Raw genomic sequence first — 23,983 nt, 5'->3', positions numbered from 1 at the left:
CCAGCCTCAAAAAAAAGGGCTCGAACTGGGCAGAGCAAACAGTCTTTTTGGACAGGTTTATTCGACTTATCCTTCTTAATATTCTTAATTTTAACTAATATTGCAAGTTAATATGCTTTGATCAGATTCTTGTCGTCCTTTTTTTTTCAAATCCTTCCCCTTCATGTAACTAGTTATCCCCTCCCCCTTTTCTTTCCTTTTTTCACTTTTATGAGTGATTTCCCGTACCCTCGGGTAAAGATGAGAAAAGCATCTGATAGTTAAATAATAATAACACTAACCTAGCTTGATTCTTGCCCTTAGTCCTTCTAGCAGCGTTGTTATTAAAGGGCGTCCCCTTGTCTCCTTGCTCTGACTCCTCTAGAGCCTCAATCTCATCGCCCAACTTTCATTTACACTCGCTCTGCTAGGGTTCCTTCTTCTAAGTATGAAATTAGTCAATTACGCCTTTTTTTTTTTTAACCTTGTTTTCTGCTAGTTAGCTGCTTGCGTCTTGCGTCCTGAGGCATAGACGAGACGAGATGAGATACGTCAGGAGTGCCAGCTATATAACCATCCAGATAATAAACAATACTAACAATACCTGCCATGTCACCTCCATATCAGGTGTACAGAGTAGGTACTCTCTCTCCTTTCTCTCTTTAGTTGATGCCTCGCCCCCCTCCGCCCTCTGCAGCAAAAGTCGCCCTCGAATTATACATCTGACATATACATGCACTGCACATATGCCCGCCCGCTGCTCTACCACATGTCATGTCCACGCTGCGCAAGAGCATGCGGATGCAGGGGGGCGCTCTCTCTTCTTCTCCCCCCTGTCTTTCTTCTCTTTGTTTTTCCTCTTTTCTCCGCCTCCGTCCACATGGCCAGCTAGGCAAATCCCCATCCATGGAGTCAACTCCTTGTGTAACGCAACCGCCGAAACAATACGAGCTCTCTTCTCTGGCTGGCTGTACCCGATAGGCTCATCCTAGAGCTAGGTAGGTTTGCTGTGTGTTGGTGATGTGCTGTGCTATGCAATGCTATTATGCCATGCAGTGTGTCTCGGTCTTCATCTGGAGAAAACAAAAATAGGAAACACATGGAGCTGTGCATGCCTCCCCCCCCCCCCTCCAAATGCAGAAGATAGATACGCCCTGTCGGAGAGGAGAAAAGACGCCTCAGCTCAGGGCATGACATGTTAACTAGCCAGTTGGGTTAGTTTATCTAGTTAGTAGATGGCTCGCTCGCCCACCTGCTTTCTTGCCTGCTTGCTTGCAATCCCAACAAAGCCAAACCAGCCCATTCTTTTTTTACTGTCTCTCTTTTTCTTCTTTTCTTTTACCGCCGCCGAGGATATGCCGGAAGTTTCCCTTGGGCTTCCGATCAAGGTTGTCGAGGTTGTTGGTTAGTCCCTCCTCTCCTCTCTGTCTGGCTGCAGCGTGGCAGAGTCAAGATAGTTAAAACAGGGGGCACTGCATAACTTGATAAACTAGTTGACTAGTTAGTTAGACATCTATCACATCACGGCTCTCTCTCTCTCATTCTCAACTCTTCACCTTCTTGTGATACTGCGGTGAAACGCAATCACATCCCTGATTGATGATTACATCGAACCAGGGAGAGTACGTAGTTACGTTACCTGCCGACCTCCGTCTCGGAACATTCCCCAACAGGTACGAGGACAGCACAGGAAAAGAAACAGTGTCCCGGTTCGTGCTCAGATCAAGGCCGAAAATTCGATGATTCTTCAACAATGAGAGTGAGATGTCAACCTGTGCATGTCATTCGTTAACGAGTTTTGCTCGGTATAAATAGAAACATCGGAAAAATAGTTCATCTGCAGGGGGGGTCTCGTCGCATGGCCTTTTCTCCTTTCTTTTCTCTCTCTCTCTCTCCCTCTCTCTTTTCCTTCTGCTAACATAATGCTTTATCCCTGTTCCCATCTCGTAAGATATTTATCTTCAAGAACGCTCGTGCGCCGATAGAGGGAGGGGTTGGGATGCATTGGAAAAAGACAGACATCCAGGCCGACAAGTTGCTCATTCTCACACGGTTTTGTCCGAATCAACACCCATGGTCCTGCACGGCCCTGCTGACAGTGTATGTACGTACAGCATATTCCATTCACATCGATATACGGAGTAGGTCACTCGTTCAATATTAAAGCAACTGGCGGATAACCATCCTGTCCTGCCTGGCCTGTGCTGCCCCCCCGTTTCCAGTCAAGGGTTCTCCGTACCACATTTGTATAAGCGAGGGAACGAGGCAAACCTCCGCACGATGCGCGATTGCATATAGTTAACTATAACTTATCCATACATGCGGTGCGGGCCTCTTCATCCACATCAGCTGGAAAATCTGGAAATAGCCGCATGGCATGGGAGGGGTTTTTTTTTTTTCTTCTCTTCCCTCGGTCCCTCTTTTGTCTGCTTCTTTTCTTTTGCCTGGTCTCCGTGCTCCGTGTGCTGTTAACTTGCATGATTGCTTTGCCTCTCGGTTCAAGTTCGATGGGGAGTTCACAATCGGTCTTTCTGCCTATTGGATGGCTGTAGGGACAACAGGCAACGCAGGAGGGCGATGCCCGAGCTAGCTAACCTTTGCTTTTGGCTCTCTGCTTTGCCCTTCTCTGGTTTAGTTTGTCCACCAGCTTGCCAACTAATTTGAACTAGTTCGCTCACTCGCTCAACTTAACGGTGGAGCTAAACCGTCCAAGAGCTTTGGCTCAACGCTGTCTATCGATAGTCGATGGATAAAAATGCTGCATCGATGCATGGCCATCTCGACTTCGCTCCTCGACTCCCTGAAGGCAGCCAAAATCCCATAGCACTGAGACCGTCCTGGTTTGGACCTTTTTTTAGCAAGCTGGCGAGCAAGGCTGAACCCTATTCCTCGTTCCGTAACCTTTACTGCAATGACATGCACATGGAGGAGGGAAGTCTATCATCTATCATCGGCCTTTTTTCTCTGCATAAATCCAATATGCACCAAAAACAGCGAAAAGGGGGTGTCTGGAAGCGGCCGTGGTAAGGAAGGCTGGAGGTGAAGTTGATATCACGGGACCGGCTATGCACGCAAGGTTGTTTGTTGATTATTGACTCGCCAGGGAGCATACATACGGACCTACCTAGGGAGCTATTCTAGTTCGATGGAGCCACAGGAGCGTCGGACGAGCGAGGTGAAGAAGCAGTCTCACTTGTTGCTTGCAGGGTTGGCTGTCACTCGCTTCTTCTGATTCGAGAAAACAACTAGGGAGCGGAGATGGGGGTTTGCCACTGTGAGCCTTCTTTTTTCACTTCAAATCTCTGCATGGAGGGTGGAAGAGTTAGTTGCTCACCTTCTAGCCTTTTTCTTTTCTTTTCTTTTTTTTTTTTTTATATTTGGCTCTCCATCTCGCTATACATACACTGCCCAGCAAGGGAAAGAAATGTGCAAAAGAAGCCCTCCGAGCCCAGCACCTGAAGATAATGTAAAGTAGGACTCTTCCCTCTTCGTGTTATTGTGCACATACCCATGGTTCTTTGCACGTCGTCGAATCAAACTACTCTCTGCATATTCCCTAAACGGATCAAGCAGGGATAGAGAATCATTAAACAGCACGTTATACCAGGATCTAGATGCGTGTAGCTGACAAGGCCTGGTCCCCCCTTTCGACGAGGATCCTACCTAAACTCTGTTTCTTATTTTCTTTCCTCTTGCTCTTTCTGTACTCTGTGCACTGGTTGATAATTCGCCCGGTAATAATGGTGGAGGAATCTGCATGATCTATTTGCAGCGATCTGGTCAATTTAACAATGGCGGAGGTAAAAATCCATGAGGGACCAGCATGGACATGATCACCTAAATACGTGCATACACGCAGTCAATAATAGATATTGATAGAGGTGTTGATTAGTCTTCGCTTAACATGACGGATGCGCAGGGGTCCATAGTTGCTTGTTTTCCGGCATTGACCAGTAGTTAAAACTGACAACTCCGAGCATCCATTTATTAACACCGCCGTAATTGACTTTGAACCACTACGGGTACGCAGTAAACGGTCGCTTAAGCTTGTCCAGCCCCGCGCGGCTGAATCGTAGTAGTTGTTGGCTGTGCATCTGCCTATTAATAGGAGTCTGCTAGAGAGTTGAAGGAGTTCAAGGGTTGTGTTTCCAGTCATCATTTCACGTTTGCGTTGAGGCGAGGCCTCATGTTGACAGCTGGCATAAACCAATCTCAGTTGTGGTGTGTGCATGCTTGATGCAACCTTAGGTCACCACGGGAAAGGCAATGCAAGATATCCGGACGGCTAGGCCCTCCCTTGTACTGCATAACAGTGATATGATTGCATATCGTAAAGTTTCATGCAGATACACACATGATTCACTGCATATATAGAGGGGATAGTGGTATTCCCTCCAAGGGTCATCCCCTGGAGCTATGAGAGGAAGTGTTCAGTAATCTCCTTTCGAGTTGCTGTGATCGATTGATCATGAACCCAGGTTTGTTTAGTGTAGGTCACTCAAAGCACTCAGTATGCTGAAAATGTGTCATTTCTTAGTGCAAGGAATATGGCTGTCTCCTGACCCTTGTCCGTCTTTGGTCCACCTTTATGTTTTGTTGGTAAAGCAGTTCCATGGGTATGGGCGTACATGACGAGTACTGGGGCAAGACTGTGATGCCTTGCAGCAACAAATATGATAAACCCCAGCTGCTATTGCTATATCACCTAGCTCTTGGCTACATGTCACTCTTGTATGCTTTATATAGTCGGGCAAATATCGATTGTATTTCAGCTTGCGTGGATGGTCCCATGAATCAGGCCATCAAGAGTCAGCTGGAGGTAGTATTTTTTCATCTTAATCTCAGGGATAGGGTATCATCAGCTCATAGAGCAATAAAGTATGTCAATAGATCATTCCAGGCTTCGTGAACCTGATGCTGGGGAGAAGGTCCTTGGAACCTGGGCTGTTTGACATGCTTTATGACCATGCAACCAACATGAGAATCATGGATCGAGACGCAGTCTAAGATAAGAAGGATATTGGCACGAAGTGTCACTATCTATTACAGCTCTCAGTGCTCTAGATCTTCGGTATGTCGTTGTTGACATGCTGTTGTTTTAAAGAAGCGTTGGAATAGACACCGTTTAGGTAGGTGAAGTAGTTATGACGTTATAACCAGTGGGGGTTGAGCAGCCTCTTTTTAACCTCCCGCAAACTTCTCCACGGCATCGAGCATTGAGAAACTCAGCAAGGAGGCAGAGAAACGAAGATAGCCTGACGAAAAGATGGTTAGTTCGGTGCTAGACGACATATCGCATCGGAGATACAATCCACTTACCGACTCGTATGTTCTCGTCTCCCCACATCGAACGAAAAGACCATGGCAGTAAGTCAATTTGATAGGCATTGAAAAGGGACAAGAGCATCTTGTTTTCTGACAACTGCCGTGCGATAGGGGTCAAGAAGAAGCACCAACCAAGTCTACGCTTCCGGAGTACGATGAAAACTGTTACTTGTGTCCTGGAAACAAACGAGCGCAAGGCGACCGAAATCCGCAGTACGATAAGGTCTTTGTCTTTGTTAACGACTATAGCGCTGTTAAGGAGAGCCAGACAGACTATGGGACGGACGATAAAGGTCAGTTTGAAGGCTGTATTTATACCATTGATACCAGTGATGGCTATATAGGATGCATCATGTTGCTAAATAAACCAGTAGCATCCCTATCAACACGGTTTCTCCAAGCCCAGCCAGTCAAGGGCAGATGCTATGTCTTGACATTCTCTGCCAAACACAATCTCACACTTGCAGACCTCGTGCCGCAGGAGATTGTCCCTATCATAGAGGTTTGGACGGATATATACGCACTTCATCTGTCACCAAAATCATGTCTGTACAAATCGGAAGCAATTGCGGGGATTTCAACCGACTCACCAGCAAGGCAAATATCTAGTCCAAAGGATCAATACAGATATATGCAAATATTCGAAAATAAGGGAGCAACAATGGGGTGTTCCAATCCTCATCCGCATGGTCAAATATGGACAACTAGTTCCCTGCCCGAAGAACCGTCAAAGGAGCTCTCGCAGATGTTGAAATACTGCAAGGAGCACAATGGTAGCCATATGCTCGAGGACTATGCCTTGCTCGAGATGGAAAAGAAGGAGCGAATAGTGTTTGAAAATAACACTTTCCTAGTCCTCTGTCCATGGTGGGCCGTATGGCCCTTTGAGACGATGGTCATAAGCAAACGTCATAAAAGGGCATTGATAGACTTGAACCAAGGAGAAAAAGAGCATCTAGCGGAGGCAATTGCTGAATTAACCCGTCGATATGATAATCTCTTCCAAACCCATTTCCCGTATAGTATGGGTATTCACCAGGCCCCGCTGGACGGCACAGAGGAGGAGATTGCCTGCTCATACCTTCACCTTCACTTTTACCCACCGTTACTGAGGAGCGCTACCGTTAAGAAGTTCTTAGTAGGGTCAGCATGCCGGATTCTCTGCTTGCCTGTTCCCAGCCAGGAAGGAGTTAAAGGTTAACATTCACTCTTACTTTAGGTATGAATTGCTTGCAGAACCTCAACGTGACATTACGCCAGAGCAGGCTGCAGCAAGGCTAAGAGACTGCGCGGGAGAGCTGTATAGAAAGAGGCTCTAACGCTTGACCCCAGAATCCTGCCTTCTTGACTGGTATATTAATATATCATTGAAGACTTAATATGTTACCATCGGTTGGAATTCATCCAAAGAGAAAAAAAAATTTTTTTTTGTAGATTCAACTAGCTGGCATTTGAAACCAGAGTTAGAGTACAGCCAACACAAGCCGAGGCGAAAATCAAATGCCGTACTATGTCATGCAAACATTCCATAAGAAAACGCCATTGTCTCTATTAGTTATATCTTTTTCGTCCTTGGTTTCTAAAGATCGGACTTCACAGATTCAGATACCAGCTTCTCTGGGTTAACATCCATGTCAAACTGCAACTGGCTACGATCAAAGGGCTAATAAATCTCCCCTGTGCCTTTGCAGTGCCGAAAATCAGCCATTCACTGACAAAATGGGCCAGTGCAATTCCGTAAGTCCACATGGCAAGGTCGTATACTTGAGGATTAGACACGTAATATGCGGCGTACATGCGAATAACAGAGGATAAGAACGTCCATGTCCCGAATTTGCGTGAGGATAGAGGTGTCACTGGGGCCGCAGAGTAGAGCTGGCCGGTATAGGCAGGACTGGCGAATGCCTGAAAGGTGTTTAGAGACGACACGACCGAGACCTGCAGATGCAATGGAATGTGTTAGCCTGAGTTCGTCTCATTTATACTGCTGTTGTGGGTTGTAGCCTTTGATTGAGTAAGGTCCTTCATACAAAGAGGAGCCACTTGGGCAGGAATCCCGCATGTTGAGGGAGGTAAGCAGCAATTGTGTCCATCTTAGCTAAATGTAAGCCTGAATTGAGTGCTGCTTATACGACCGAGCTCTTCTTCGACCTCTCTTTCACGGAATATAGACTGTTATCAAATCTGCAGCTGGCGTTGGGCAAAGTAGAAAAGGGGGCTGGCTGGTTTGAGTCGCGGGGCCTTGGCGTGTGCAAGTAAATATTCGTTTAACTAACTAGTTAGCTGAGCCTGCCAAAAGTCAACAGAACGCCGCGTCTTCCCAGCTTGACAGCCTCGACAGCATCCTATCCTGCAGACAACACCGGGAGAGAGGGAGCATAGCGCAGAGCGGGCAGCCAACAACATGACCTTGCGTGAGACAATTCATAATTTCCGCGTTGAGCCACCGGCCGGGTGGGCGTCAATTGCGTCTACCTTTGTTGCTGCGGTTGGAGGTCTCTTCCTTGCATCACAGCTATTTGGCGTCTTGCGAGCTTTCTTCAGCATCTTCGTGCTTCCAGGGAAGCCGGTACGATAGTTTCTTTTACCTTCTCGAGCTTATTCTTTGTGCGCAGTGCGCTGACCAATGGTTTTGTACCTATAGCTGCGCTCGTTCGGCCCCAAGGGCAGCTGGGCTCTGGTCACCGGCGCATCTGATGGGATTGGAAAAGAATACGCCCACCAGCTGGCGCGCGCTGGGTTTAATATCCTACTTGTTTCACGGTCAGCCGACAAGCTTGCCGCGGTAGCCGGAGAGATCTGCGAGAAAAATGCCTCCGTCCAAACCAAGACTATGGCTATGGACTTTTCCCATAACGACGATGACGATTACGAGAAGCTAAAGAAAGTTATCAAGGGAATGGACATTTCCATTCTTATCAACAACGTCGGACTCAGCCACTCCATCCCAGTCCCATTCGTTCTTACTGACCCGGAAGAGATGGAGGATATCATCACTATCAACTGCCTTGGTACGCTACGGGTCACTCAGTTGGTTGCGCCAGGCATGATGGAGCGGAAGCGTGGGTTGATTTTGACAATGGGATCCTTCGGTGGCCTTTTCCCAACTCCTCTGCTGGCTACGTACTCGGGAAGCAAGGCATTCCTCCAACAGTGGTCAAGCTCTTTGGGTTCCGAGTTAGAACCTTACGGGATCACTGTTCAACTCACCCAAAGTTACCTCGTCACCTCCGCCATGTCTAAGATCAGAAAAACCAGCATGACTATCCCAAATCCAAGAGATTTTGTCCGTGCTACCCTCGGCCATGTTGGGCGAAGTGGGGGACTCTTCTCCTATGCTTACACCTCCGTTCCATACTGGAGCCACGCCCTGATGGCCTGGAGCATTGTCACCTCCCTTGGGCCTATAAGTAAGACAGTCATAGGCTTTAACAAATCGATGCATGAGACTATTCGTAAGCGAGCTCTTAAAAAGAGGGAGAGGGAATCTGGAAAGAAGGGATTGTGATTTCAAATATCTTCTCCCTCACACTTTGTCCGACGAAACTGGCGTTTGATTTCCTTAAATCCTATCCCTATAATCGCCCCCCATCCTGCGTTGCTTTTACCCTAGGCTGATACACCAACACAAAATATGCATCCCTGAATTTGAGGCCATGCATTGATGTGTGTGATGATAATAATCAGCGTCACCTGGTATCATCATTACCTTGATGAGTTAAAGATAACTGAAACGCCAAACATAATAAAAATCCTGACTACAAATAATCTCGCTTCCCTAAAGGATAGCCGTCCATATATGTACGCTCGTTTCTGTGCTCCGTAGCACGAAAACTGCTCCAAGGAAGCGATTCTTCACGACCAACGCTGATGTTGACCTTGCCCAGTAAACAACCCCTGATCGCTTGATCGCTGACAAGGAGACAAACTTCGCACTACTACACCGCTAATCCATGTCTCCGGTGTCAGCATGCAATAATAATAATAATACAGCAGGTAGTTCTGTTCCTTCGCAGCTGCATGGCCTGCAATTAATACGATAGAAAACGAAACATTGAGGGTTCCCAAGTGTTACGGGTAGAATCCGAGCTCGGAAGAATCTCTCGATTTGGGATGCCTGTCCATTCCCGTCAGACATACTCACTATTAGATTCGTATGGCATCCTGCTTATGCACGAAGGACCCTTGTTTTGGGACGAACAGGGCGGGTATTGAATCTCCCAGATTCGGGACTACCCGTTCTCCCCGTGGTGCACGTATTCGATAGTTACCGGGAACACATCGAGACCCTGCTATGGCAGGGACTGCAAGGCAAATCACTCTGAAGGGGTCGACAACCCACGCTGGCTAACTATAGCTGAAAACCTTTTATTGCATATCTCCATGCTAGCACGTAGGCGTCACGTAGGACATGAGGTATGAATATTGGGAGCTCTTCACATCTTTCTTAGTTACCAGGCCTGATCCTGTTGTTCGAAATACGTGGAGCATTCCTATATCCACTCTCCGTTTAATTGGTGACGCTGCAAGGGGGTCACGATGCCTCCCAATGGGCTGGTATAGGGAGTGATATGTATATATATTATATATTTGCTGTAAGGGACTCTCACTGAACCGATTCGGTTGAATAGCTTTGATCAAGTTCAGCAATCCTCTTTCTGCTCTTGCTGAGGACGAGATTTCCAGTAATATAAGGTCAGGAAGACTACCAACTCAGAAAACTCACTCCATTGGCCATTGGGCGCGCCCCATATAGAGCCATAATTATTAGTATTGATGCAAGTACATGTTTTCGTGATAGTTGTGGCGGATAATCCTTCATTTTCAGGAGTGCATGTTACATTACAATGGCTGCTCCACCTTGACCTGCAACCAATGCCGTGAGGTGAGACGAACTTGGACTGCTTTTTGGCAGGTAGACTGAGGTCGGCCATGTCGACAGATCGTAGCGTTCTCTCTAAGGGAGTTTTGACCGTGTACAAATTCTTTGCCGTTTGTTCAACTGGACGCCCCTGTAGTGATTATTAGAAACCTGTCTCGGCCCTGTGCCTCGTCAATAATATCATTCAGAATATGTTTAAAAACTGTGTTATGCGAGTGCTGAGTTTCTTCGAACCCTGTGTATAAATATTTCCAATATACAATGGGTTGCATGCATCACACATTCAGCCGTGAAGAGGTGATCTGATCCACCAACTTCGTGCTTTGCGTCAGCTCCTGCGTTAGCTTGCTTCGAATATATAGTTTGTCATGCAGAGCAGTCGTAGCCCTTGTCGGGATCGGATATAGATATGTTTCCGTACACCATACGAATAAGATAATGTAGGCTAAACACGGAATATTCTCTAGTCATGATAGCTCTGATGGCTGCAGGAGAATGCAGCTAGTATCAAGGCCCGCTGAAGATCCTATATTCGGCGATTTAGTGGACAGCGGCCCGTGATTCCTTCCCCTTTGATCCAAGCTAGCGGGGAAAGGGAAGGTAACTGAACGACCCAAGTCCATGTCACTGGGAGATTCGAATAATGGCAGTAATAATGTTTCGACGGGGTTAAATCGAGGAAATGGGTATTCACGATTCCGAGCTGCCCTGACTGAATACGTGGAGCGTTATAACGGGTGCGTTCAGGTTCCACTTCGTCGTCAGTCCTTACCTTTCGCTAGGGTATTTCAGCCATGCATCAATCCAAGACTAGCTAACCCAGGTATATATTCATCTGGGGCAGTTTTTGAAGCTCATCCTTCTATCCAGCTATAGCCTGCAGTACCAATAATCATGCACTAAGGTAAACACAGCCTTGGGGTGATAATTAGAGGTCTGTTCGCAAGAAACAGATCGATCTTTGCATCAACTTCGTAGGCGGGTGGCCTAGGGACCCACCGCTGTACGTGTGATATTCCCACCCTTCCCATGAGTGGGAAACATGATTTCTTGCTTATGTTGGCCCGTAGTGGATATCCACGTTCAGGCATGCATCAAGGTATCGACACCTTCCGTAGCAAGCCTGACAGCCTATGTGAAGGCTAGTCTGAGGGCCGGTACTCGGTCAAAAGAACTCTATTATGTGTCAGTGAATTTCCAACGATATAGAGACCAACCCAATTATTTGAAATGGTCATAAGATACATAACCAATGACTGGATCTACCCGGGCATCGGCTTTGCCGCAACTTAGGCTGAGCAAGGATTTGATATTATCAATACCAGTCAGCAGGAAAGTGACTCCGTGGCCTAACATTAAATTCCACCCCTCGTGACAATTTGACAAGACGGTAATATCAATGACGGGCAGAACTTTCTCCTATATTTTGAGTCGCCTTAGCCTTCCACAAGCAAACTATCATTTCCCTGAACTTTCCGACATAGCTCGTGGATCGATTATATCGAGAAAGCCCACTGAAAATAATTTTTCTTCCTTCAAGTAAACTTTCAGAAAGAGTCTCATATGGTCAGAATGAAGTAATAATGGCTCCAAGTTTCTCAATAATTGTCTGTTGTTCATGGCTGACGGCAAAATTTCACAGTGATCCTCATTTCGGTACCACAGCCTTGGATAACGCACATTTGGAAATTATAACCTTTCAGGGACGGGAGTATCAGAAATATGCACAGGACAACCAGATATACTTCGCTCCTATTGACGACGTGCGTAGTGCTGTCTGCTCCAACCCTTACCAGCCAAAACATCGCTCATTCACTATTAGGAAGAGATCGAGAGGTTAGAGTTGGAACAGCAGGTTTTCAGCAAGGTGTTCGATGATAGGATTATATTCCCGCCAATCCAGCAGCTGGATAAAGTGCTCGACTGCGGATACGGATCGGGTACTTGGGCCGTGGAGGTTGCTGAGCAATATCCAGACTGCGAAGTGAGCCATACCATCCGAAATTTGGGAAAGGATCACCACTAAAAGAAGGGGCGTCATGAAGGTCATAGGGATCGATGTATCTCCACATATGAAGCCTGATGATACACCGGATAACCTTTGGTTGCAGGTAATGTTCCCCATCTTTAAGAAGCTTGCCACTCAACATTGTATATCAACCGTGGACTGACTAGGTTGACGATTTGAACCGCACTTTCACTTTTCGTTCAAACCAATTTGATTTGGTTCACTCGCGCCTGATTGCTTCCGGTCTCGATAAGGAAAGATGGCCACGCTATCTCCGTGATATTTCAAGGTGAGTAGATGAATGTCCTGGGAGGGTATAAACGGCAGGAACTTCCACAACATAGTTCCGGTTTGTGCTGAATGGAATACCATATAACATTAGATGTTTAAAACGAGGTGGTTGGGCACAGATGGTTGAAGTATATTTTAACGTCCAGTCGGACAACGGAGCATTGACTGAAAGCCACTGCCTGAGAAAATGGAGCACAAGTTATATTGCCGCTTTAGAAGGCGTCAAAGACCTTCGAAGTGGAATGAAACTTGCTGGTCTTATGGCTTCAGCTGGCCTTGTTGATATTGAATCGAAAATGATACCTCTGCCCCTATCTGGATGGTCAACGGGTAAGACCCATAAGATTCCGCAGTCACATTGACTATTAACTGGTCAACGGCATCCAGCTAACTTATAACCAGATCCGAGGATGAAGGCTATCGGTGAGGCGAACCGAAAGAATGTTCATCTTCTCCTGGAATCACTTGGGCTATATCCGTTTATGCACCTGCTTGACATGCCTGAGGTTGAGTTCCAAGAACTTTTAACAGGTGCTAGGCAAGAAGCAGATGACCCCTCACTGAAGGCATATATTCCTCTGTAAGTAACCTCTATCGGCTAGGTTGATATTTTTGAATCTGACGTTGCAGATATGTTTGCATCGGGCGGAAACCGTGACCTATAACGTTCCATCCAGGGGTAGAGTCTGTCAGAGATGTTCTGACTATTTGTTCTGATAGCCCTGTAGTTATTCCACGTCGAGATTGAAAGATATTATCTCCCAAGAACACGAAAGGAGAAACAAATATCATTTGGAGTGTTTTAAACACGTTCTTACGAGATATTTGATGATTTCTCATGGTTTCTCACAGGTCCCAGGCTCAGGACCTAAAAGCTGGACTTGAGCTTAGTTATACATCATCGGTAAGCCGAGGATAGCCAAAACTTCGTTGACTCGTTTGATATTTGGGTCGTCGATGGTTGTTCCACAACGTCAGAGACACAGTTTCGTGTGTTGAGATGAACACTATGGCCGCACAATGTGGCGATGTGCTGGAATTGCGGTCGGGATGCGCTGGTAATGAGATAGCACCGAAGCCAGGTCAAGATTTCATCTTTTCCTTTGGCAAATGAGCGTCGATGAAACGAATATCATTCGAGGCTTCATCATGTCTGGATTGTCCGGAGAAACATGGTAGGCTGAATAGGAGTTGTTAGGTAGGTGGGTTTGGATGGATGAACTGGTCACCCCCACGACTCAATCGGTTCGACAACGAAGGAAGCGGTTCTCGAAACAGGCGCTTGTAAAGCGTTCACAAAATCAAATTCTGAGTCTTGCAGTCAGATCTCTGCTGTTAGAAAAACCAGGCTGCTGACAGTAATGGATGCTGGAAGGGGCTCAAGATCAAGCAAAATAGGAGTGTGTCAAGCAAGGTGGTGGGCTGGCAGACGTCCAGTCTGCTCAACACCACAACCTCAACACGATATGACGCCTTAGTTATCAGCTCGGATTGCAGCAGGGCAGCTTAAGAGCTGCGATGATTGACGGGAAAGGAGGCTGAGGTCTTGATGCACCGGCTTCGCCTGCGTGTTGGAAGTGAGATGTAGCCTCCCAAGGTTCTGGGACGCATTATACTTTGGACAGCGTACCTAGTTAGCTGGCGCTAGGTGAGTATCAAACTTCGGGATTAACAATTATTTTGGCTTATTTATGCTAATTATGTTTATTTACTGGTTGATGAATAGCAACATAGGACGATATTGCCTTCTCTCTTATTCGTCTGACAGCCTTCGCTACCTAAACTGAGCTATGGAAACCTCCATTTATTGACACCTCTCCTAACCTCGCTGTCACTAGCACCACCTTCTGCTCTAGTTGGTCTCTGCCTCGCATTCTATCCATGTTCTTTTTATGATGTGCATCAATCGACTAGCTCTTCCGTGACGATCCTTTAGTCTTGGAACCTTGGGCCGAAAGAGTACGGAGTAAAATAGCTAACGAGGAGGGCTTCCAAGAGCTGGCAGCTAACGAGCTAATACCCCCGTCAATTACTTCCACACAACGGTTGACAGCTTTGATCTAGATGGCCCTTCAAGGCTTTCGATTCAAGGCGAGCGAATGAAGGGCTTTTGTCTGATGATAGATCTGGCTATCAATCTTGCCTTGGATTCCTTGTAGATAGGCCACATAAATGATCTATAGCTGTCCCCCGTCTGTTAAGATATCGAGCAGTGGGCCAGCAGAACGCTATGATCAAGGTGGATCGCTGTTACCGAGCCGTTAACTAACGAATGACAGAGAAGGACCTGCATGCGATAAAATTTCCGTCGCTTGGGCCCGAAGTTCACGCCGGCGCTGGCATCAAATGCAGCCACAGCGCAGAAAGCTTCCCCTTCGGCGTTTGTGTGCGTGTTTTTCCCTTATTCCTTCTGTCTGAATCGCCATGGCTTCGAAATACGATGATAAGATGCATGTAGCTGGTGCCAAAACAACGGTTCGCGGCGCTTGTTAGGAACCGCGGTCGCTTAGGAATAGTGGGGTCACGCGAAGCTTGGCTGTGTTCAGCGCGTAGCACACGCATAGTCTTGCCTGCTCGGGTAAGAAGGGCACGTGAGATGGATAATCGTGCTAAATATTACATAATCGTCAAACCTTCTGTCTTTGGAACCGTTGGCTGGATCTCGGCTTACTTGCCTAAAGTAGCTTGCTCTCTCTCTCTCTTTTTTTCTTCCATCCAAGCTTTTTTTTTAAATCTTCATCGCGATATCAAGAAGCTCACTTCAAGCTGCGCGGGAAGAGAGTAAGAAGACCACGCGCGGTCTGTTCTGTGATACGGACACAATGCCTTCAACATATAAGAGGGATAAGCCCTGGGATACGGACGATATTGACAAGTGGAAGGTACCTATTGCGCTCCCACCGTTTACATGCGACCTCTTTACTAATGCAGCCCTTTGGTACGAATAGATTGAAGAATTCAAACCCTCCGATAATGTCGGCGGCACATTCGCAGAAGAATCCTCTTTCGTCAGCCTGTTCCCAAAGTATCGAGAAATATACCTCCGAGAAGTATGGCCGTTGGTAACCAAGGCGCTGGAGAAGAGCTGTATAACCTGCACTCTTGATCTTGTAGAGGGTAGCATGACCGTCAAGACCACCCGAAAGACATTTGACCCTGCTGCTATTTTGAAAGCAAGAGATCTTATCAAACTCCTGGCGAGAAGTGTTCCAGCGCCACAAGTAAGAAAACCTGCAAACCTATATACGCTGTATTATCTAAGGTGATAACTAAACCATCATGCATGTAGGCATTGAAAATTCTCGAGGATGACGTTGCATGCGACATCATCAAGATTCGTAACCTAGTCCGGAACAAGGAGAGATTCGTTAAACGGAGACAGCGCATTCTGGGTCCTTCCGGATCAACGCTGAAAGCCCTCGAGCTACTTACGGGTACATATCTACTCGTCCAGGGAAACACAGTTGCTGCAATGGGTCCCTTCAAGGGTTTGAAGGAAGTCCGTCGAATTGTCGAAGATTGCATGAACAACATCCACCCCATATACCATATCAAGGAATTAATGATCAAACGCGAGCTCGCCAAGGATCCTCAACTGGCGCAGGAATCGTGGGACAGGTTCCTTCCGCAACTCAAGAAACGGACCCTCAGCAAGAGACGAAAACCATTCAAAGTTACAGATAAATCTAAGAAAGTTTACACGCCGTTCCCACCAGCTCAGGAGAAGAGTAAGGTTGATCTGCAGATTGAGAGTGGTGAATATTTCCTTAGTAAACAGGCCAAGGAAAGAGCTCGAAAGGAGGAGATTATGGAGAAACAGAGGGAAAAGAGGGCAGAGAAGATGAAGGAGCAGGAGAAAGATTTCATACCGCCAAAGGAGGATACAGGGGAGAAGAAAAAGAAGAAGCGGAAACGGCTTGAGGAGGGTGAAGAGAAGAAGGTTGATGACGTGGAGACGGAAGTAAAGGATAAGAAACGCTCAAAAAAGGAGAAAGCATGATTTTAAATGATAATCGAAGTCCTTTGCTTCGGTATTGTTTCTAATTGGAGTTTGAGGCGTTTATTTTGCATCCTACGGTATAAACTTCTTTGATGTACTTTGATTTAGCAGCTTTGTTCATCATGAATGACCAAGAATTCAGCCAATATCAGATCCTACTGTTCCTTTCAAGACATGGCTATTATCATCACAGCGGTTAAGGTCATCTCCCAATAACTTCGGCAGTGAGTTGACTCCTGGTGAGCTCACTCCTTTATCCCTATAGCCAGGACAGCATTTATTTAGATAGACAAAGTTCCGGGGGCCGCGGAGGGACTCGTCGCCTGCTTGATTATTTTGCCATGCGTCCATAAATGGAGGTGCAGGCATTATTTATGTTTAGCCTCTGGTCCTCTCAAATCAGAGCAAGCCGGATTCGGCATTACGCGAGCCGAAAAGCGTTGTGAACTCTTCATAAGTCATAAAATCCATCACTCCTCGTTCCCTATTGCACTTAGAGAGTGAGCAAGCTTCAGTAGCACTACACTCTCTGTAGCAGCGAAGTAGTTGAGACTAGTTTCAAGGTTAGCTGATGCATCGAACGTTACAGTGGAAATTGAATAGTCTTACCTGTCCATCAGAATTCGTAGATGCCGGCTGAAATGATCCTCGTATCGCTTGAGGGTGTCCTCTAGTTTTGCAAGCCTTAAGGGATCATAAGTTTTGGATGAATCTATTGACCCAGACAAATCTGGATCCGCCGAGGCCAAGCTGCGAGTCAATGAGGACGCAGACCAGGATGCGAACATTGTGCAACATGTCATGAGTTTGGAGTGAATCTAGAACAGTTGTAAATTAGCATTTAGTATTGGTTATGCTGTAGGTGCCTATTATTTTACCTTTAGAAGCTTCCCCTGAGTAAGCATGCACTCCTTTAAACAAGTATCAAGAAAGTCGACATGGTCTTGCATCAATTCATCCACAGTTCTGTTGACTTGTTTCGTCCCATTTACTGTCACTTCAGTCGCCTCAGTGCCATCACCATTAACTCTGTTCATCAATATTTGCCAATTGGGCTCCATCACTTCTACAGTGCAAAAGTAGAGAAGCTGCTGTACAAAGACAAGCATCTTGGCACGAAGTGTCCATGCCCTCCTTTTCCAGAGTTCAACTTTGCGGTCTGAGGATTTGTGTTTCCAGCTGGTAGATTTACTATGCTCTTGCCATGAGTTAACAAGTAACGTCTCAAGGTGTCTCAGGGATAGAAGGTGTCGGAAAACAAGTTGATACCGGAGAACGGTTTTTCGACTGATCACTAACGAAAGAGGAAACGGGACGAGATAGTCGAGTTCGAGGGCGTCGAATCCAATGATGTCCTTCTCGTTCTCGGATGATTGAGGGGCCGGAGTTTGGTACTTTTCTATGCCCCCATCAGGGTTATCCTGGTCAATTCCAGATACACTCACAACACGCATCAACCATTTTGTCAAGCCCATTTGATTCATTCTGACTTTCACATCCTCTTTGAATGGGTCCTGAGCAGCAATGCTTCCCGGCTGTCGCAGTACTATATCAAGAAGGGACTGAAGCTTCCCTTCGTTAACATGTTTCGCAGGTTTCCGAAGCTCAGAGGCACCAAGTTCAAGAAAATAAGAGAAGAAATCAGAACGATCCAGGAAGAAATAATGTTTCAGGGAGCGGAAACGGGTTGTTAGAGAGTTCTTCGTTAATAGAAGATGCAAAAGTGATGCGTTTGCATGCGCATATGCTCCATTTATATTATCGAGGAATCGTGGGTCGTCAAATGTTTTGGGAACATCCTTTACTTCCTTGCTGATATCAACACCACCACATTCTCTGACAACATTCAGGTATTTGCCAGCCAACAAAACTTTATCCCTAACAGCATCCAGCTGAGGAGGGACCTCATGATCACGAATAGTGTATCGCTTTTCCCAGTACTCATCGGTATAATCCTCTTCAAGCTTATCACGCTTGATACCCTTTTGCTCCTTGACAAGAAATTCAGCGTGAGGATCTCTTATCCCACCGTGGTGCAACCACTCATTCAACATGGCCATATATGGCCGACTGGCTTCTCGTAGCAATGTTTGAAGTAATACACCGGTAGCCGGATCCCCTGAGAACGTAGCCAGGCGTTGACTAATGAGACCGAGCACGTTACCGCCTTTGCAAAGTTTCTTAGACATGCTTCCCGGAGCCAGTTCCCCTCCCTCACGAAGCTGTTCTAGGATATTATCAACATCATCAAAATCGTCAATTGACTCATCTGGATCTTGGGCCAATAGCGAATTCTTCTTCAACAGTTCCTGTCCGAGAGAGTACAGCTGGGCAAGCGTCTGGCTGGTAGGCATTGTATGGAGGTGCATGACATGCAGTGTGAAGTTCGGGTTATTGATATATTGAGTCTCTAACTGAGCCACCATAATCAAATAATCCTTGAGAAGTTGCCGTATTGCTGCGCATAGCGCATGGTTGACAGCACCGAATTCCGATCTGCTTTGCACTTCTACAAATGCTTCCATTGCGCTGTAGTGTGTAGCCATTTTCAACATTGCAATTGTCAGGTCTCTCAAGCTTGGATCAAGTCCTGGAGTGATTTGAAAAGAGGGCCCTACCAAACGATCTGTCTCTACAGACGGGTTGTATGCATTAGCGTAGTGTATGTACTGGCCTTCATATCCCATAAACATAAATAGCAAATCTTGTAGAATTGCCGATTCCTGCGCATCTAAAGAGAGATCTCGAAGTGATCCTGGGCGTAGTGCCTTTGGTAAATCTAAGAACAAAGGTGGAACGGAAACTCGACAGGCAAGGGGAGCGGTAGAATGCGGTATAAGGGACACGGTTGGATTCCAGGGCACTTGGATAATTGATCAGTTAGTAGCTGGTGGATGAAGATTGGATTGATCGTGGCGTGTGAACAAACCATCAACTTGAGGTTTTTCGGTCGCCATAGCTATTGAATTGCTTCTATGCTGGTCCCTCTTCATGCGACTCTTGTCCCAGTCCCTTGGGCTTCCTGGCGCAATATTCTCTCTGGCAGATCGTTGCTTGCTCTGCATCTTTTCTCTGGTCACCACGCTAGTTCTTTCCGTGCGCACTTCGCTGGAAGTGACATGACTCTTATTCATGGATTTTGTGGTAGGCCGGCCTTCGGCTACAGGGGTGGTCTCTCGTGAAAAGGGTGATTCCTGTCTGGATGTTGCTCTTCCATGAGCGCGGGTGGAGGGGACTCCGGGTCTGCTGAGAGGGTTGCTATAGCTTGCAGCGCGCTCTTGTGTCACCCTTGACTTTGCAGAAGAGGGGGAACTCATAATCATGAATCATTGAAAAAGACGTAACCTGGCGTGAACCTGACTGCTTGAGAACGAGGATCTGTTCGCAAGGAGTTTTAATATGAGCGTTCATCGCCCAAAACCGCGTTTCTAGTTATGATGCTGATGGAGCTCCCGTTTGGGTTTAGCGCGGGTCTGCCCAGGCACTTCTTCTGTTTGCGTGGACTAAAGAAAGGCAGCAGCAAGAGGGCGGACGAGCTCAACCGCCGAGATCAACAACATCCATTACAGACAGCTTCAGATGAGCACTTCCCAAGCTGCGCTCAAGGGTATCTCCTGCTATTTTGATAGCCGATCTACTGAAAACTCATCCGGGGTGGTATCTACATCATCATGTTTATCGCACGGTCCGAGTATGGTGAGTACCTCTTACAGTCCCTCCGCATAATACCGTGTGCTGACCGACCACCCCTCTAGATCGTGGAATCAAGTAAGCATATCATTATAAGGTTGACCGTTTGATTTCGAGCGAATGATTGCTTATACAAGCTACGTACAGCACCTTCTCGCCAGAAGGCCGTCTTTTCCAAGTAGAGTACTCTCTCGAAGCTATAAAACTAGGTTCTACTGCCATTGGAGTACGTGATACTATCTGCAATTATCCTCGTTCGAAATAAAGCTGTTTGTGATTTTTCTCTGACGTGCTATTGTTACCATGAAATAGGTTGCTACTTCTGAGGGTGTCGTTCTAGGTGTTGAAAAGCGAGTTACCTCCACTCTGTTGGAGACGTCGTCGGTTGAGAAGATCGTTGAGATAGACCAACACATAGGATGTGCGATGTCCGGCCTGCAAGCTGATGCTAGGTCAATGGTTGAACACGCACGAGTGGAGACCCAAAACCATCGATTCCATTATTCAGAGCCGCTAAGAGTCGAGAGCTGTACTCAGGCAATATGTGACCTTGCCCTTCGGTTTGGAGAGGGTGCTGATGGCGAAGAGAGTATAATGAGCAGGCCATTTGGAGTGGCTTTGTTGATTGCTGGATGCGACGAGGATGGCCCGCAGTTGTACGTATCATCTTCATTTCATCGCAAGCCATACTTTGGTTGCTAATCTGGTTATTCCTTCATAGGTACCATGCTGAGCCATCTGGCACATTCTACCGTTATGATGCTAAGGCTATAGGGTCCGGAAGTGAGGGAGCACAAGCCGAACTACAGAACGAATATCATCGGTCTTTGACACTGGCTGAGGCCGAGACTTTGGTTCTCAAGACGCTGAAACAAGTCATGGAGGAGAAGCTCGATGAGAAGAACGTCCAGCTTGCTAGCGTTACGAAAGAGAAAGGCTTCCAGATTTATAGCGACGAGGACATGGGGCGAGTTGTATCTACCTTGGGAAGTAATTAACATGGACCCTGAGCGCTGCGTCGGCCTGGGTTGATTGATGTCGCTATCAAGAAATCCCATAGATTCTACAAGGCCATAACGTTTACGCAACACACTCCAACGGGACTAAGTAGAAACGATAGATATACCCCAAAATATTCTTTATATTACCAACATTCGGAAGTTGTAATCGCATATACTATCGTAACTTATAGACACACGGCTTCAACACCTTGCTCTCCTCCTCGGCAGTCATCCCCATATCACTGGGGATTGATGAAGCACCCCATTTCTTGTATAGTGTTTTCTTTTCGACAGGGCCGTTTGGATTCGCCCACTTGCCCTTCTTCGGCTCGCCATATTTAGTGAATTCCATTTTCACAAACATCTTGTTGGACTTATCAACGCTCTCCTGCTTCAGAACGAACCCTCTCGAAGCAAAGACTTCCACAAAGGCTGAGATATCTGTTTGATCGTCATCATCCGCTTTTATAACCTGATCCTCCACGAATATAGCTTCGCCAGCGTCTTCCTCCTCCTCATCGCCTTTCTGTTTCTTCTTAGACTTGTCCTTCTTAACTTTGCCAATGGATCCCCTGGCCGATTTTTGCTTATTTGGCTTCCCGAATCGGCTTTTTACCTCGCTGACCCAGCATTCACCCAAGCCATCACTTCTGAGTACACGCCACGCTTCCTCAACAAATGATACCCAATTAGTTCCCATCAAACTTAAGCAGAATATAACGACGTCCACCTTGCCATCTTCAAGTGGCACATTGGCGATGTCAGCTTTAGTGATCACAGAATCTGGGGCGTGCAAGTCAAAGCTATGGATCTTCAGTTTCATTGACTTTTTTGAAGATGAAAGAGCGCGGGCGAACTGGGCATCACCACATCCCATGTCAGCAATAGTGCAGAGGCCCTGGGCCTTCCTTGGAAGAGGGTGAAGGCTGGAGCTGCTTTGAGCTGGTTTCTTCCCCTGTCGTTTATGCTGGAGGCGAACTTCGCCTCGAGTTTGTACCAGATTAATGTATCCATCCACGGGGTTAGACGGCCACGACTCTTTAACCTGGCGTGAGAAACCAGCGTGATATTCAGCGAACATTTCAGGGTTATTCGTGAATAGTTCCATGGCCTCAGTGGACGGCGTTGTATAAAGAGTTTCATTGAGATGACGAAATCTAGCTGAAATCAACTTCTGCCGCATAGATTGCTGGAGTGGAGTAAGTTTCGAATTTTCTGGCAAAGGAGGAGGAGGTGGTGGAAGCGAGGAAGTCATGGTGGGCGAAGCCGTGCTTGGTTCGCGGATACCTAATGGTGTCATATTGCTCCCTGTTTGTTGCTCCCTTTTAGATGTCTTATCCTTCTTCGGCTTTTTGGCTTTCTTGCTGCCCTTTGAGGCTGGTATATCGGGTTTTATATTTCCATCGCCTTCACCCTTCTTCTCCGGCCGTGCTTTCTTTTGCTTTGGTATTTCCCCTTCAATGTATCTCTTCCACATCTCGTTCACGTTTGATTTTGTGACCTTTCCACCATCGTCATCTGCACCAGGCGCTCTCTTCCGTTTCTTGGATGAGCCATCAGTATCCCGAGACTTGGACACATCTTTTGCTGCTGGTGTCTCCTTCTGAAGCTTAAGCTCCGAAGAAAAAACAGACCACCCTGGAACAGCAAACATGATTGCTTTGGTTACAACGGTTCCTTAGAAATGGAGCGTATTTTCATTAAAAGTTGAATTTTGTTTTTTTTTTTTTTTTTTTTTTTTTTGGTTGAAAAAAATCTTATAAATAAACTTTCTTGATAAGGTTCGGGTTGATATGATTATATAATAACCTTGTTCGAAGAGGATAGTAGATGTTCCTGTGTTACTTGTCAGCGGGTGGACCATGCATTTTTCATCGTTTTGAAGGTTGTTTTCACTTCGTTTCAGTTTCAACTTCAGCGTCAATTTTATATTTCGGTTTCTCAGAAACACATATGTCTCATTCGTAACTAATTCCAAAATATATAGCTTATACTCTCACTCCTTGGGCTATCTATCATGTCATGCATTTACGTTCAGCCAGAACCAGGACCATGATTACCAGGAGCCACACCCACATTCCGGTGCACTACTCGCATATACCCCGATGAAAAATGCAAATACCTCCAAGCTATTGATCAACCTCAGGCAAGATACAACTTAACGTGCTGTGGTTGAAATATTGTCTGGCTTGAACTTGCCTGATAAAGACTCCTAATACTAGCCTGCCCCTTGTTATTTCATATCCAGCAGTTCTCTCCAAATCTAGTCTTCGAGCTTGCTACCACATGTGTTGATTTTCTTAGCAGCTTAGTATTCGAGTTCCTGGAATAAGCTCATACAAATGTACAGTTGACTGTGTATGGGCCTCTGGGTAAGTCGAAGCATAGCATCTAAAACGCATTGCTACGTTACAGTAGAAGTTGGTACGTTCTTTGGTTTGAAAAAAGATCCGGGTGAGGGATTCAGTGGGCCATATGTACCATTTGAAAGTCGGCAAATTTCCTACTAGCAGCGCTTTATGATTATAGTCAACCGCAGAAGTCAATATATCATTGTGGTCGGAAGGTCTGAACAGGTACCTTCAACCGGGTCTATAAAGGCGTTCACTAAACAAATTATGCCGCAGAGTAAGTTAATATAAAAAATGCATGATGGGATGGTTTTATTGCCAGTCGTCAGTGCTAAATCTATATGTTGCAAAGGGGATAGATACTAGACCTACATGGCCCAAGTAACATGGCCTATGTCGGCTCATCACAGCGCGACCCCTGGAAATCAGTAATAAAATCAAGCAAATCATTATTTG

General features: G+C 46.4%; 9 protein-coding genes across 11 annotated transcripts; 5 read left to right on the top strand and 4 right to left on the bottom strand.

Annotated features, from left to right (window-relative positions):
- Positions 1-3,838: 3,838 nt before the first annotated feature.
- Positions 3,839-4,210, bottom strand: TERG_04742 (uncharacterized protein; the record flags this gene model as incomplete). The annotated part of the gene is made up of 1 exon (XM_047748318.1): positions 3,839-4,210. One exon carries the CDS (start codon positions 4,208-4,210, stop codon positions 3,839-3,841), a length of 372 nt encoding a protein of 123 aa, XP_047604296.1.
- Positions 4,211-5,245: 1,035 nt separating this feature from the next.
- Positions 5,246-6,505, top strand: TERG_04741 (galactose-1-phosphate uridylyltransferase; the record flags this gene model as incomplete). The annotated part of the gene is made up of 3 exons (XM_047748317.1): positions 5,246-5,346; positions 5,416-5,597; positions 5,676-6,505. 3 exons carry the CDS (start codon positions 5,246-5,248, stop codon positions 6,503-6,505), a joined length of 1,113 nt encoding a protein of 370 aa, XP_047604295.1.
- A 392-nt stretch (positions 6,506-6,897) lies between these two features.
- Positions 6,898-7,397, bottom strand: TERG_04740 (uncharacterized protein; the record flags this gene model as incomplete). The annotated part of the gene is made up of 2 exons (XM_003234095.1): positions 6,898-7,242; positions 7,335-7,397. 2 exons carry the CDS (start codon positions 7,395-7,397, stop codon positions 6,898-6,900), a joined length of 408 nt encoding a protein of 135 aa, XP_003234143.1.
- Positions 7,398-7,708: 311 nt separating this feature from the next.
- Positions 7,709-8,812, top strand: TERG_04739 (3-ketoacyl-CoA reductase; the record flags this gene model as incomplete). Its single annotated transcript, XM_003234094.1, has 2 exons — positions 7,709-7,873; positions 7,949-8,812. The coding sequence occupies 2 exons, from the start codon at positions 7,709-7,711 to the stop codon at positions 8,810-8,812; spliced, it is 1,029 nt and encodes a 342-aa protein (XP_003234142.1).
- Positions 8,813-11,769: 2,957 nt separating this feature from the next.
- Positions 11,770-13,069, top strand: TERG_04738 (uncharacterized protein; the record flags this gene model as incomplete). The annotated part of the gene is made up of 6 exons (XM_003234093.1): positions 11,770-11,949; positions 12,009-12,170; positions 12,232-12,297; positions 12,362-12,483; positions 12,577-12,815; positions 12,888-13,069. The coding sequence occupies 6 exons, from the start codon at positions 11,770-11,772 to the stop codon at positions 13,067-13,069; spliced, it is 951 nt and encodes a 316-aa protein (XP_003234141.1).
- A 2,238-nt stretch (positions 13,070-15,307) lies between these two features.
- TERG_04737 (90S preribosome/SSU processome component KRR1) lies at positions 15,308-16,485 on the top strand (the record flags this gene model as incomplete). Its single annotated transcript, XM_003234092.1, has 3 exons — positions 15,308-15,367; positions 15,434-15,706; positions 15,775-16,485. The coding sequence occupies 3 exons, from the start codon at positions 15,308-15,310 to the stop codon at positions 16,483-16,485; spliced, it is 1,044 nt and encodes a 347-aa protein (XP_003234140.1).
- Positions 16,486-16,955: 470 nt separating this feature from the next.
- On the bottom strand, positions 16,956-19,178 carry TERG_04736 (uncharacterized protein; the record flags this gene model as incomplete). 3 transcript variants are annotated; one of them, XM_003234091.2, is made up of 3 exons in its annotated part: positions 16,956-17,037; positions 17,095-17,303; positions 17,364-19,178. In XM_003234091.2, 3 exons carry the CDS (start codon positions 19,176-19,178, stop codon positions 16,956-16,958), a joined length of 2,106 nt encoding a protein of 701 aa, XP_003234139.2. The 3 variants fall into 3 exon arrangements, with proteins under 3 accessions (XP_003234139.2, XP_047606392.1, XP_047606393.1); XM_047749863.1 differs by lacking the exon at positions 16,956-17,037 and having other exon boundaries at positions 17,091-17,303; XM_047749864.1 differs by lacking the exons at positions 16,956-17,037; positions 17,095-17,303 and having other exon boundaries at positions 17,355-19,178.
- A 978-nt stretch (positions 19,179-20,156) lies between these two features.
- On the top strand, positions 20,157-21,173 carry TERG_04735 (proteasome component PUP2; the record flags this gene model as incomplete). The annotated part of the gene is made up of 5 exons (XM_003234090.1): positions 20,157-20,181; positions 20,241-20,253; positions 20,323-20,401; positions 20,488-20,831; positions 20,897-21,173. The coding sequence occupies 5 exons, from the start codon at positions 20,157-20,159 to the stop codon at positions 21,171-21,173; spliced, it is 738 nt and encodes a 245-aa protein (XP_003234138.1).
- Positions 21,174-21,351: 178 nt separating this feature from the next.
- Positions 21,352-22,832, bottom strand: TERG_04734 (rRNA processing protein RRP8; the record flags this gene model as incomplete). The annotated part of the gene is made up of 1 exon (XM_003234089.2): positions 21,352-22,832. A coding segment is annotated over one exon (1,481 nt), but the record flags the coding sequence as incomplete, so codon positions are not given.
- Positions 22,833-23,983: the final 1,151 nt, after the last annotated feature.

The sequence above is a fragment of the Trichophyton rubrum genome (genome assembly GCF_000151425.1).
Source record: "Trichophyton rubrum CBS 118892 genomic scaffold supercont2.5, whole genome shotgun sequence".
Lineage (NCBI taxonomy): Eukaryota > Fungi > Ascomycota > Eurotiomycetes > Onygenales > Arthrodermataceae > Trichophyton > Trichophyton rubrum.
The sequence above is the reverse complement of the archived record's forward strand: the minus strand, read 5'-3'. Positions and strand labels throughout refer to the sequence as shown.